This window comes from Dipodomys ordii, unplaced genomic scaffold (assembly GCF_000151885.1).
Source record: "Dipodomys ordii isolate 6190 unplaced genomic scaffold, Dord_2.0 Scaffold4, whole genome shotgun sequence".
Lineage (NCBI taxonomy): Eukaryota > Metazoa > Chordata > Mammalia > Rodentia > Heteromyidae > Dipodomys > Dipodomys ordii.
The window spans coordinates 7,520,112-7,534,006 of NW_012267220.1; the positions used below are offsets into that span (position 1 = coordinate 7,520,112).

Here is a 13,895-nt window from a genome sequence, read left to right on the forward strand (position 1 = left end):
ACTCAAAGAGTGATTTGCAATGTTATAAGCAACACTCATAAAGCATATTAAGGTATTTAAAAGTTATACGGACACAGAACCACATTAATGTATGTCTACAGCATGTGCACAATCCCAAGGAAACAACAACACTGACATTGTTTAAGAAGAGATGAAGCAGTTCTAAAGACAGACAAGTGAAAGATTGTGGGAAGGGGGAACGTGAGGGGAAGTCTCAAGTGATCCATTTTGATTTAAAAATCAAAATCAGAGCGTAAATAAATGTGCTGAAAAGAATCAACTGCTTTTCATTTCCTCTGAGGAGTAAATCTTTTCTCTTTAACAAGGCAGGAACATATTGACTTCGATAGTTCTTTTTAACTTCAGAGTAACATTGCAAAATAGTTGGACTCTGTGTGCATTAAGTTCAAATTTGTATCCACAAACTCAACTTATGTAAGAAATATCACAAATATGTAAGAAATATCACCTGTTTTCTGGATGTGGAGACGTAAGCCTATGATCTTAAGATACTTGGTAAGTAGAGATCTAGGGAACACATCTTTAAGTCACCACAGCCATAAGAGTAAAAGTTGATCTCAATCAGTGTTCTTGGGTGCGGTGGAATATGGTTGCCGTCCCACAGGGAAAGGGAAGCACAAATAGAAAGATTACAGTCCAAGTCACTCAGGGCGTAAGTGGAGTCCCTATCCTGAAAATAACCAAACAGTAGGGGACTGGCACTCACTGGCACCCACTTAGCAAGTGTGATGCCCTGAATTCAATAAAAAAAATCACAATATTAAATTTTTCTTAGTTGCCTAAGTGTAACCAAATACAAATTTTAACATAATTTAAGAAATATATGATCATTCAAAAATAGAACATCATTACTTAAATCTCATTAGCTACTTTGTAATCTCTAAGTAGTTGTACCACAGAGTTGCCGTTTAACAAAGCAGTTTATGAGTATAATGCATCTCTACCTATGTCACCCTATGTAATTGACTTCTTAAAATACAAATGATATAATGTGAGATTTATAACTTACGTAAAAGTGAAATTTATAAAAATTCGAGGAAGAGATCTGGAGACATGCTGTCAGAAACTTCAATTAGTCTAAAAGGAAAAAAATTACACGATGGAAAAACAAAAACAGCAGTTGGAGCAAATAGAAAATGAAAGGAAGGGAGTAGATTTATATCTAACCAAACACAATCGTGTCAACAGCAAAGATCCATATGACTCAAGTAAAAAGCAAATGCATTTATGTGTTGCCTTCAAGAAAATCTTTATAGCGGGATGCCAGTGGCTCATGCCTGTAATCCTAGCTACTCAGGAGGCTGATATCTGAGGATCACGGTTCAAAGCCAGCCCGGGCAGGAAAGTCCGTGAGACTCTTATCTCCAATAAACCACTCAGAAAACTGGAAGTGGTGCTGTGGCTCAAGTGGTAGAGTGCTAGCCTTGAGCTGAAGAGCTGAGGAACAGCGCCCAGACCCAGAATTTAAGCCCCTTGACCAATAAAAAAGAAAGAAAATCATTTTTAGTACACAGACACAAATAGTTTAAAAGATAGAAAAAGTTGTACTTTATATTTTTACTTATAAATGATGTTATAGAATGCAAATGCAAAGAAAGTCAGAAGTGATTACATTATCAACACAAAATAGATGATAGAGAAAAGAATGTTACCAAGGATGATAGTCATTTGGATTATAATGAGGTCAATTCATCAAAACAGAAAAGTCCTATACATTTCTGCAGTATTAACAGAGCAAGGAAATACATGAAGCAATAAAACTGAATACCAGAATTAATTATAGATTTCAATAATCTTCTCTCCATAATTGAAAGATCCATTTGAATTTATGTGTCTAAATTAAACTAGTTTATGCTACATGGAGTTTTTTTTGTTTTTAAAAAAGAGGTCATTAAGAAAACAAACTCATTGAGCAATAGGGTGTTGAGAAGATGGGGAAAATGAGAATAAACTAGAGTCAACTTGATTAAAGTACTATATCCGCAAATGTGTGAAAACCACAGTGAAATTCCTTTGAACCATTAGCACAAGCTAAAAAAAAAGATTAAATCAGGCACAAGTGGGAGGGAAAGAATGAAGGAGGGTGAGTATGGTCAAAATACTTTATGTATTATGGAAATGGGACAATGAAACTTGTTGAGATTGTTTAGAGCAAGGGGAAAAGAGCTAAAAACAAGGGAAGAAAGGCTAATGGGGACATATTGTACATAGGTATGGATGTATCAGAACGAAAACACCTGTACAAGCAATTGATGCTCTAGCAACTATGAGAAAGCGAAAGAAAGCCAGGTTATTGTGTTTCCCATAAAGTATTTATAATGAATCAATTTTAGACTGTCTCTGTTGGTGATCATTACAGTTTGGGTATTTATTCTGAGCAGTGTGAATTAATTATAAAAGGGCTTCGGTCTCGGAGTCTGTGAAACCAAGTAAGAATACATTTCTTCTATACGTGGCTGGGATTCAGGACTGAGAATTTCTCATGACATAACAAAACCATGCAAAAGCAGAAGTTACACCCTTAACAATAAACAATGGAAATGGAACCTAATAAATATTCCAGCCCTCGTTGGTTCCAGATTCTGAGAAGATTACTAGAAAGAAGGCAAAAATAAGGGTCATTTAATTCTAGAATTTGTATTTCAAACAAAATTTTTTAAATGACATGACAGTCTTTGTATTTTCTGAATTCTGTTCAGTTTTAAGGAGGAAAACAAATCTCTCTTCTGGTCCTTTTTATTTCTTTCTCACTACATGGATCTATGCCTTCAAAGAAACCATTTATAAACTGGAGTAATCAGACCACCCACCATCTTATTATGCAAAGTCCCTAAAATACATATTGCATTTAAATTTAGGTTTATGTTGCCTAAGTGCCTCATATTACTAAGCTTAAATCCTGATTCTCTAACTTGGTGTGTGCACTGTGATTATATAGAACTTAAAATATGTAGCAATATTGGATGCTCTGGTTTGTTACTTGTAATTATGCTTTGTCTCCAAAAATTCAAAATGGTCACATTTACGATGTTGATGATACACATTTTGTGTATTGTCTCATGAAGATGTTTTATAACCTTATGTATACAGTTCTCTCACCAACTCTCAAATACTGAAACAAAAACAGCATAAAGGTGAGAAACACAAAGTCTTTGAAACCAGAGCACCAAGGTCTAGAACCAGCTGTACCACACACTACACACAGCCTTGAGCAATGTTCCTAAATTCACTGCCTATTTCTTCAAACCATACACAGGCATGCTTTCAAAGGACCCATCAAAGTAAGCATTCATCAAAGCAGTTAGCCAAAAGATTTCACTTCCAACCCAGTAATGAAAAATAAGAGCTACCTTTAAACTGAAAAAAAAAAAAACCAAAAACAGCAAAGACTAGACTAAAGATTATATACCTAGTGACATGGTGAAAATTCATTCCAACATTGTGGAATACTTGAAAAGTATTCCTTAGCCAAAAATGTTTATTTCTTAAAAAGAGAAAAGAGCTGTTAATACTGAGGAATGTAATAATATAGATAAAACATAGAGTGAAAAGACTTATTTCAAATTCCTATTCCAGTATGGTAATGAAAGAACAAAGTCTGAGTGATTATTTTATTCTGAATCATAGTCTTTCCATTTGTCATGACCTGTACGTATTAGATGTTCAGTAAACATATCCTCAGAGATTAAGTCAAAAACCTCGTCTAATGGTACTTTTCAGCCTCTTTGTCCAATACTACAGGAGTTCTTTCACTGTAATGGAAAAACTATAATGCATAGTGATGTTCTCAAAGGTGTCAGTTACTAATCTTCAGGCGCTTGTCTCTAAGAATAAACAAAGCAAATCTTCGTTGTGATACAATCTAAACTGCAAGATTTCATGTTCACAAAGATGCTTCTTCCATCCTTTCTCTTTTCCTAGTTCCTTTTCAGTAAGGAGCTTTGTGCTCTCTCACAAAATACTACTACTACTAATAATAATAATAATAATAATGCTGAAAACCTCATATGATTGACATCTCAAAGGTCATTTTCTTTTCCAACAATACATCATTGCCCTTGACTTGAAAGATGGCTTTGTTTGTTTCCCAGGTCTCCCGTTATGGCTGGAGGACTCTTTGCTGTGGATCGAAAATGGTTTTGGGAATTGGGTGGCTACGATCCAGGTTTAGAAATCTGGGGAGGAGAACAGTATGAAATCTCTTTCAAGGTAAGCCACCATGATTCTCTTCACACTTGTGGCTATGTCACTTTGATAATTCTGGTAGAATGCCCTCCTCTGTCTTGTGATCCACATGGTAACATGAATTAAGGACACTTCCCAAGTGTGTTTTTTCAGTGCTTTTTCCTTTGGATGGTTCAGTGAGAAGACATGCTACTCACAAAAAGAAATGATTCAAACTCCCACTTGCAGGTGGGAGACTTGCTGGGCCAACAGACGGACCTACCACTCCCTAGCAAGTGCATTCCTTCTGAAGCACGTAGATCACATCGAAGAATTAGGATGCATGGAGAAGTGTGAATTCAAGTTATTGGAATTGTTGCTTTTTGTATTTCATGAAGAATTGGCAGGTCAGAGTTTAATCGTAACTAGTTATTTCATAATCTGAATAACTGGAAAACTAAGTTAGAAAACATAAATGATAAACTGAAGCTCTTCTTCACAAAATTTCTAAATGACCAAAGTTTTTATTCATTATTATCTGGAACTTTCCAGATCTCTACTTATTTAGGAATTGATTCTTAGGCCCAGAGTTCAAGCCCAGGGACAAAAGAGAGAGAGAGAGAGAGAGGGGATGTTTTTCTACACTTTTCTAGACCTTTGAATTCTCTGATGTCCCCTGGTTCCTCTATTCCAGCAATAGCTGCACACCTTGTTATGGCGGACATGACCAGAAAGTAATATAGTGACAGTATTTGTAGAAATTGCATCTGCTATATTTACTAAGCCAGATGCTGGGCTAAGTACTTTATGGATATTAGCTAATTTTATAGAACAATAATAAAAGATGAATATAATCATTCTGCTTTTGCAGATGAAGAAAATGACACTTAAGATTTTTTTTTCCAATCCTGGGGCTTGAACTCTGGGGCTGGGGGCCCTGAGCTCCCTTTTGCTCATGGCTAGCACTGTGCCCCTGGAGCCACAGCTCCACTTTCTGCCTTTTTTCATGATTAATTGGAGATAAGAGTCTCACTGACTTCCTACCTGGGGTGGCTGGGATCCTCAGATCTCAGCTTCTTGTGTAGGTAGGATTACAGGCATGAGGCACCGGTGCCCAGCGGTTTTAAAGATTTTTAGATTAATTTGTTTAAATTTTAAAAGTTAATCACCCAGTATCTCATTGCTGAGACCACAGAGACATTAAATGGTCTGACACTCAACTCAGGGTCTACCCATCACTATCCTAAAGTTCACTGTTAACCTTTTGATTATTCACTAATGATCACTTAATGACTTCACTAATTTATTAGACTCATTTATACACTAATAACAGAACAGCAAATTTTCTGCTAATCTTGGGACAATAAAATACCACTGATTATCAAAAATTGCTCAAGTATTTGTGGCCTGCAAAGTTTACAATAATACCTTTGACTCAAAGGGCCAGAATTCTTCATTTGACTCTAGCAGCAATGAAATATCACTACTTTAAGAATATCATAAGAATTCAAATGAAATTATTTTTTCTACTTTGCATAGTTTCTAACCTTTGTTCATCTTCAAGTTCTCTCAGCTCATAAATTCTTAAAATAAGAGAAATTTTAGTACACAGGAGAGACCTGTCTTTAATGAACTGGATGACGAATAAAATTGCTCCTGCAAGTCTAAAGAGTTTTCATAAAATAACATTTGCATTCTAAATCACAAAGGTGTTTCTTTTAGATTAAATATAAACTTATATCACACTTCGTGTCAGCTGAATATGCCACGTCTCCTTTGTGTGACCTGAGATTTTATTACCCCATTTCCTATTTTTCAGTTTATCTGTCATTCTGAAAGATATAATTGGAAAGCAGCCCTAGCGCCTTTGTCTAAAAACCATAGCAACAGCACTCGAAGTTCAAGACTAAATTGGTCCAGGTTGTTTGGTTAGAATGACAGATTCTTTGGTGACAGTTATGTCTTAACAGGGTCCCATTTCAGACATATCCTTCATTCTTTTTTTTTTCTACTGTTTAGTGACCTTGGGGTTTCTGTCCCTCTGTATTAATATTTTTCACACGAAAGAGACAAACTTGGACAAGCTTTGATAGAATTTACACTGAAGGAAGAAGAATGTTTTCTGTGTGAAAGGCATCAAAATAGTGTTGTACAGAATTAGCTCTTTTAAATGATAATTCAAAATAAGAGAAAAAATATCAAATGCCTGACTTTATGGAAATGCACCATAAATTAAGCTGCATCTTGCAGCATAAAGATATAGCCAACTAAAGCATGTCACATGATCATATAGAAATAGTTTTTTTCAATCTATAACTTAGATATGATAGTTCAAAAGATTTTTATGTATGGGTATTTCCAAGCAACGTTTCTTGATACTTACTCTTGACATTTTGCTGATATTTATACAGAATCACATCATAACAGTTTCCTGAAAATTCCATTTCATATGAAATTTTTGGCTGGACTATATTTTGTTAAAAGAATTTTCCAGTTATCTTTTCTTTCTGTAACTGTCTTTGCTTCATTTATCTGAAACTATTGACTTCTTTAAATGAGTAGTTTTTCTGCCATAACATAAAAGCCAACTCAGTATAATTTTCAGGACTTAGCTGAGCTAAACAGAAACAGTTTGTACACACTGTGAGCCACCTTCAACGTCTTCCAACAAGTACCTGGAGTCCTAAGTGGCATGTCCAGCTGCTTTTAGATGTTTCTAGGTTAGTCAGCTACCAGGGAGGGGAAAATCGCATTTGGTCAATCTCTCAACCTGCTTTTATTGAGCCTCTAAATTATGTCAAGCATTGTTTCAGGTACTTAATTTGGATCTGTACTTAGAAATAAAGAGGAGACCAAGACAGACTTCATGGCGTGGAGTACAAGTTCTAGTCCCTATGTCTAACCCCACGAAGAGTCTCTACTATTTCACAATACATTTGTATATCATTCCCCAAAGATAAAAATCTAAATATTAGCATTTCCCAAAGAGCTGTCCTTTGATTGCAGAAAAGTCAAACAATAAATGTAAACTATGAAGTTGAGCACTGGTGGCTCACACCTGTAATCCTACCTATTCAGGAGGCTGAAATCTAAGGATAGAGGTTCGAAGCCAACCCAGGCAGGAAAGTCCATGAGACTCCAGTGAATCACTGGAAGTGGAACTGTGCCTCAAATGGTGTAACACTACCCTTGAGTTAAAAAACAAAGCTGAGGAACAGCATTCAGGTCTTAAGTTCAAGCCCAGGCTGGGCACAAAAAAGTAGACAATTATTAGTAATTAGGCACCCATGAAAGATGTAGAGGGAAGCCCAGGGATAGATTGTGTGGAACCTTCTGATAAAGGACATAAAGTTCACATCAAGGTGAATCAGTATCAAATGAAATTAGAGTTTGCCTTTTCTATCAACAAGGACCAATATAGATCTACTATTTCTTGGCTACCTGTAGAGTCAGGAAGAGCTTATGATCCATAACTTCAGCTGTGCAGAAACACCTGAGGCTCTAGGTGGGATAAATATAAGAACCACACATCCTAGAATGACTATGTAAACCTTAGAAGCAAACCTACAGACTACCTCAAAACCACTCTCCCTGGGTAATCAGATCCTAGGTTACCTCCTGTGTGATGCACTACCATCTTCCTATGTGATGTGATGAGCTTAATACTCAGACATTTAAGGAAACTCATTAATTCATCCAACAGTTACTTTCTGGGCTAAACTCTTGAGATTTAAAGGCAAATGTGAGAAGTATCTGTCTCTGCAGGAAGCTTATTCTTTCATAGATACCAGGAAAATTAATTCCCAGTAACTCCTCACCCTAAGTCTGTTTAGGAGATATTTTGCTCCCATATTCACGGTCATAATTCAGTGCATATTCATTAGCCTCTCTTCCTCTAATTTTAATCCTCTTTTATTTCATCCAGCATTTCATTAATTGTCTCCCTAATTTATTTTATTTTCCTCTCCTAAGAGTTCATAGTTGTTCCTAATTACCACACAAATCAAATGAACATATTGAATCATGAGCCATGAAGCTTTTCATCAGTTATCTGTGGCTCTTAATCTATACTCCATATCAGCTGAACTAGTATTTTTTTTCTTCTCTGAAAAGATGAAACTTTCAGTTCTATTCCTGTCCTTTTCATTTCACAGATTTTTAACCAACCAGACCAGGCTTTGATTCTGAGAAATTTGTTGATCTTCTCTACAAATATTAATCTTCAACTTTGTCCATGTGACGATATACCATGCAAGCTAGACTATATGGAAAAGGACAAAAGAAGCAATTAGAAGCTCTTTATCAAATACAATTGTCATGAGCATTTCACCCATTAAAAAGAAACATCTACTGTGCAGAAAAGCACAAAATTACATTAATCGTTTTTCCTCTAAAATAGGACATAGAATATATTTAATTTTATTCACCAGTCTTTTAACATAAGGGAAGTGAAAGCTTTCCTCTGCCTTACTAATTTGAGTTAAACCACAGGTGCACATGCCACACACAAAATGCATTCGTTAAGAATTTCCTAATGTGGGTTCCTTTATTATATGGAATTCTATCCGTGAGATACAGAGAAGCTACACTTTTAAGAGGTCGAATTGGAGTCTTTATTAGAAAGCCAGAGACTGCAAGTAGACTCCTGACCTGAAGACTTGCAGCTTTGAATACATTTAAATATTGTTAAGAAATTGAGCCATCAGGGTAGTAAAGAAAGAGCAGGAAAACAATCTCAACAAACCAGATCAACTCTAATGGAGAGCTGAAGAGGGACGCCAGGGTGACCTCATGTCAGGAGATAGCACAAAATGGCGGCTGTGGTTCTAGGGCCTAAATAAGGTCATGATCAGGTGGAAGTGTCACAGAGAAATGGAGAGTTCCAGTAAGATTATGAACTCATGGTACAAGTCTGGCAGGTCCAGTAACCTATTCCTAGAGGTCTGCCTCTAGAAATTCAGGCATGCCCATCACCTGAGGATGGAGGTGGGCCTTCAGTTCTAAGAGATTTTAGGAATTCCCCATCATCTACCGTGTTGCCAAGATGGCCCCAGTTAGACCCAGGATCCATATTTCACCTTTAATTTAGTATGAGATACTAAAGACCTGTGAATGAAGCTACCTTAGTGCAATAACAGAATACTGCTAGGTTTTATTTTTGTATATAATTTTACCCAAACTTTTATTCTTACCTTGCCTAAATCTAATTTGACAACTTTTCAATAACTCAATCCTTCCCAACTTTTCTACCAAGTTTTGACATGGACAATTATTTCTCTCACCTACTTGTATGTTAGTTATATGTAATTGTTGTTATATTTAATTGTAGTTATATGTTAGTTATATTTGATTGTACTAATTTAATTGTACTGATTAAAATTCGAAAACTAGCATCATCATATTTGGGACTAAATGCACTGCCAATGAAGTAAGCAGGAAACCTAACTATTCAGAGTACTGTAATAAAAACAAAAAACAAAAAAGATACAGTAAAGTATTCAATGTAGTCTCTACCCCATAGGAGATCATCACATTAAATACCTTTACGGAAGAAATGGCGAGTGGTAGTCCGCAAACTAAATTAGCTGCATAGAGATTAAAACCTTGCTCTCAAAAACGTTCAGCCTAGTAAGAGACAAGAGATGCTTATATAGCAGAGAGGCAATGTGTATTGCTGTCTGTACATGGAGGTTCATTTCCCACCTGGTCAGTCCAGGTTTAGAGCAAGGGTCTCACTTGTAGTTTCCTTCCCTACCCAGGCGACTAAAGGCACTGTCCCTGCCCATGTCTCTGGGCGTGCCAAAGATTGTTGAATGCTCCAGTGATGATACAGCAGCAGGAGGGGAGGGCATCAGCCTTAGAGAGGTGCTTTCTCTTACCTTGGACCTACAGACAATTCCAGCTCCTAATTTTAGTTGCCTCTTCTCTTGTACTCCCCCATCTCAGTCTTAAGTCTCTCAAGTGTACATATGGGCAGGAGGAATCATTGTAAATAAGCCTATGGAGTCTCTTTGAATTTTGCTACCTACTAGCTTTGTGCAGAAAAAATGGAAAACGTGCTGAGCATAAGCAAACAAATATAATCCTGTCACTGACATATACACAGAGCATTAAATGACTAAAATATGTTTGAGATCTTTATGTATTTGGGGTTACTGGGGCTTGAACTCAGGACATCATGTTTGCTAGACAGGCACTCTACCACTTGAACCATATCTGTAGCATGACAGATTTTAACAGACAACATCCCATTTATTCAACATCCTTGTATGACTTACAAAGCCATTACCTTCTGCTGCCTGTGTCCCAAAGTTCTGACCACTTCCTATGGTGATAGTAACTATTATTGGGTCCCTTAATAAGAAAAAGTAATGACTTAGCACTTACAGGTCACTGAATTTAATTTCTTGCCCTGTTTGTTACAAACGCAAGGTTAAAAAAACATTCTATTTCATAATTGCAAAGAGAAGGCATTACCTAGTTAATATCAAAGCAAGGATTCAAAATTAGGTTTGTTTACAAGACAATATACCTACTTTCTCCTCACTTGGAAAAGAGAAAGCTACGTGATCTTGAAGTGGCCATATGTAAAATGAAATACAGGTCTTCCTGTCTGACATTTGTGAAATATGAGATCTATAGATTAATTAATAAACATGTTCTACTTTTTCCATAGTAGTCTGAAAACGCAGAAACTTCCTAGAGTATTTACACTCCTAAAACAATTCATTTTCTTCCCTAGAAGGGTACAACTCCATCTCATTTTTAGGAGTATACTCTTTTCCCTTAAGCCATCTCCTATAAACTACCATGATGGTGCTTTGTACAAACAGCTGTGTTAGAAATAAATTTTGCCTTATAAAATATGCTCATTAGAAATACTGTTTATGCCTAGGATGATTCCAAAATATTTTATAGACCTCCTCATTGCTTTTATGAGACAGCTACATTGCAGACTGTTCCTTACCTCTGAGCCCACAAAGTACTTCCAAGTCTTGTTGTATTTTGTACCTAAAATGTGACAGAAGACTTTTTATAGCACACTATATACTCCAGACACACAAGAAAATATCTAGAGTTCTTCCTGTGGGGATTTTTTTCCATACAGTATTTAGCCTAAATAACATAAAAACATCTATTTGAATTCAACATGCTCAGAGTTGCTCTTCCAAAGAAAATATTAAAATGACTCTGCACTCATTCAGAAACTCAAAGATAAACAGCAACAGCTGCTAAATGTCTCACAAGCCAGTCTGAGATTCATTTCAATTACCTAACAAAAGGTACCTCAGGTGTAACAGAGCATTTTCAAGTTAAATTTTATGTCTATTAGCTAGAAGCCTAGCAGCAAATATGAATTCCTTCCAGTTGTTACTTCTTTTATATCTGAGGGCATTTTCCAAATTCCCAATTTAATTTTATTTTAACTTTTATAGATAGTTGTAAAGCCAGTGAGATAAAACAATTTGCGCAGCATTTAGCACCTGTGTTAAGGTCAATTTGATTTGCTATTGATAGCTTTTTTAATATGGAGACTTTTCCCCCCAAACCTTTATGTTTTTCTATTGCCTTGAGAAAAAGAAAAAGAAATGAACTCTAATAACTCTAATGCTTCTGATGTATAAACTACCTTATGAAGTAGATATAGTACTCCAACTTTATAGAAGATGAGACTGAAACTTAGAAAAAGGTATAAATTAGCTGGGTGCTGGTAGCCCCCTCCTATAAACCCTAGCTACTCTGAAGGCTGGGATCTGAGGATCATGGTTCAAAGCCTGCCAGAGCAAGAAAGGCCCTGAGACTCTTAACCTCCAATTAACCACCTAAAAACCAGAAGTGGAATTTGTAGTTGAAAGTGGTAGAGAGCTAGCCTTGAGTAAAAAAAAAAAAAAATGCTCAGAGACAGTGCCCAGGTCCTATTTTCAAGTCCCCTGAAGGACAGAAGAAAAAAAAATAGTATAAATTTCCCAGCCTTCTGTACCAATGTTCTGCATCATGAAAGTATTCCAGCTTCAACTCAAGATGAAAATGATTTGCAAGTCATTATGAACCTTTCAAGTGTACACATTTTATTTTATTTTATTGATGGTCATAGGGCTTGAACTCAGAGCCTGGGTGCTGTCCCTGTGCTCTTTTGCTTAAGGCTAGTGCTGCTAGTGCCTGGGCTAGCTTCAAACCAGAATCTTCAGATCTCAACCTTCTGAGTAGCTAGAATTACAGGTAGGAGCCACCAGGACCCAACCAAAGAGTTCACATTTTTTTTATGAAATGTCTTCATGTTCGGTATTGTTAAAAAAATAATAATAATAACTTAAAATAAATAAATGTTTAAAAATAATTTCTGAGTTAAATCAAGGAAATTCCTTTGGTCCTATGAAACAGTTGCTGCAAAGGTTTTTACCTAAGTAATAATAGACTCACCTTGACTGTTGAAGAAGAGTTTTTGTTTCAATTGTGTGGTTCACAAGAAGACAAAAACTCAGCAGAGTCCAACTTAGAAAAAAGAATTAATGAGGAAATTTATATGAACAAATGAAAAAATCAAGAAAATGGATGGGTGAGAATCTTGAAAGAAAGCTTATCTTTACATTTGTATCCAAATATACCAAAGATCACAGCTGGAGGTTTTTGTTTTTATCATCTGTTTAATGCTTTTATTTACTTGGTTGTTTACATAACTTTTCTTTAATGGCCCACACAGTGGGTTATTATTAAACAACTCAGTTGTCTGGAACTAATCCTGATTTATATTAATAAACAGGAAATCGATTCACTCATGAGTCCCAGTTACATCAGAACAGCTACAGTTTTCCATTCATGAAATAGGTCATTTAATAAAAGACACAAAGATCCTGCCTTTGTGGTAGAGAGGAGGGTAGAAAGTATCCCTAAAAATAAGTGAAGCCAGGCCCAGTGGCTCACACCTGCTGTAATCCTAGTTACTAAGGAAGCTGAGATCTGAGGATCATGGTTCAAAGCCAGCCTGGACAGGAGAGTATGTGAGACTCTTATCTCCAATAAACCACCAGAAAACAGAAGTGGTGCTGTGGCTCAAGTGGTAGAACGCTAGCCTTGAGCTGAAGAGCTAAGGGATAGTGCCCAGGACCAGAGTTCAAGCCCCACAACTGACAAAAATAAGTGAAATATGTACTGAGGAGGTCATAAATTCTATGACAACAGAAGCAGAGGAGGGTACATACTGAAGTTGTTAGATAAGAAGATATTAAGGCAAGAGGATTTGGAGTTAAGACTTAAAGAAGTTTGTCATGTGGTACTCTGGAAGAAGAGAATTTCAGGCAGAGAGAAATATCAAATTCTCTAAAATGGAATTTTAGGTGTCTGGTTTTTTGAAAACAGCATAGAAATAAGAAGAGCTTGAACAGCCAAGTACTGGTGGCTCATGCCTGTAATCCTAGCTACTCAGGCGGCTGAGATCTGAGGATCGCAGTTCAAAGCCAGCTCCAGCAGAAAAGTCTGCAAGGCTCTCCAATTAATTACCAGAAAACCAGAAGTGGTGCCATTACTCAAAGTGGTAGCATGCTAGCCTTGAGCAAAAGAGCTCAGGGACAGCACCCATGCCTGAAGTTCAAGCCCCACCAGCAGCAGCAGGAGGAAGAGGAGGAGGAGGAAGAGAAGGAGGAGGAGGAGAAGGAGGAGGAAAAGGAGGAGGAGGAGAAGGAGGAGAGGGAGAGGGAGAGGGAGAATGAGAA

General features: G+C 36.6%; 1 protein-coding gene across 1 annotated transcript in view; it reads left to right on the forward strand.

The window, feature by feature from the left end:
* The window catches only part of Galntl6 (polypeptide N-acetylgalactosaminyltransferase-like 6), an 823,803-nt gene that overhangs the window by 739,005 nt on the left and 70,903 nt on the right, over positions 1-13,895 (forward strand). The window contains exon 7 of the mRNA XM_013024941.1: positions 4,113-4,230. Coding sequence (XP_012880395.1) covers positions 4,113-4,230 — 118 coding nt within the window. The remainder of the gene's footprint in view (positions 1-4,112; positions 4,231-13,895) is intronic.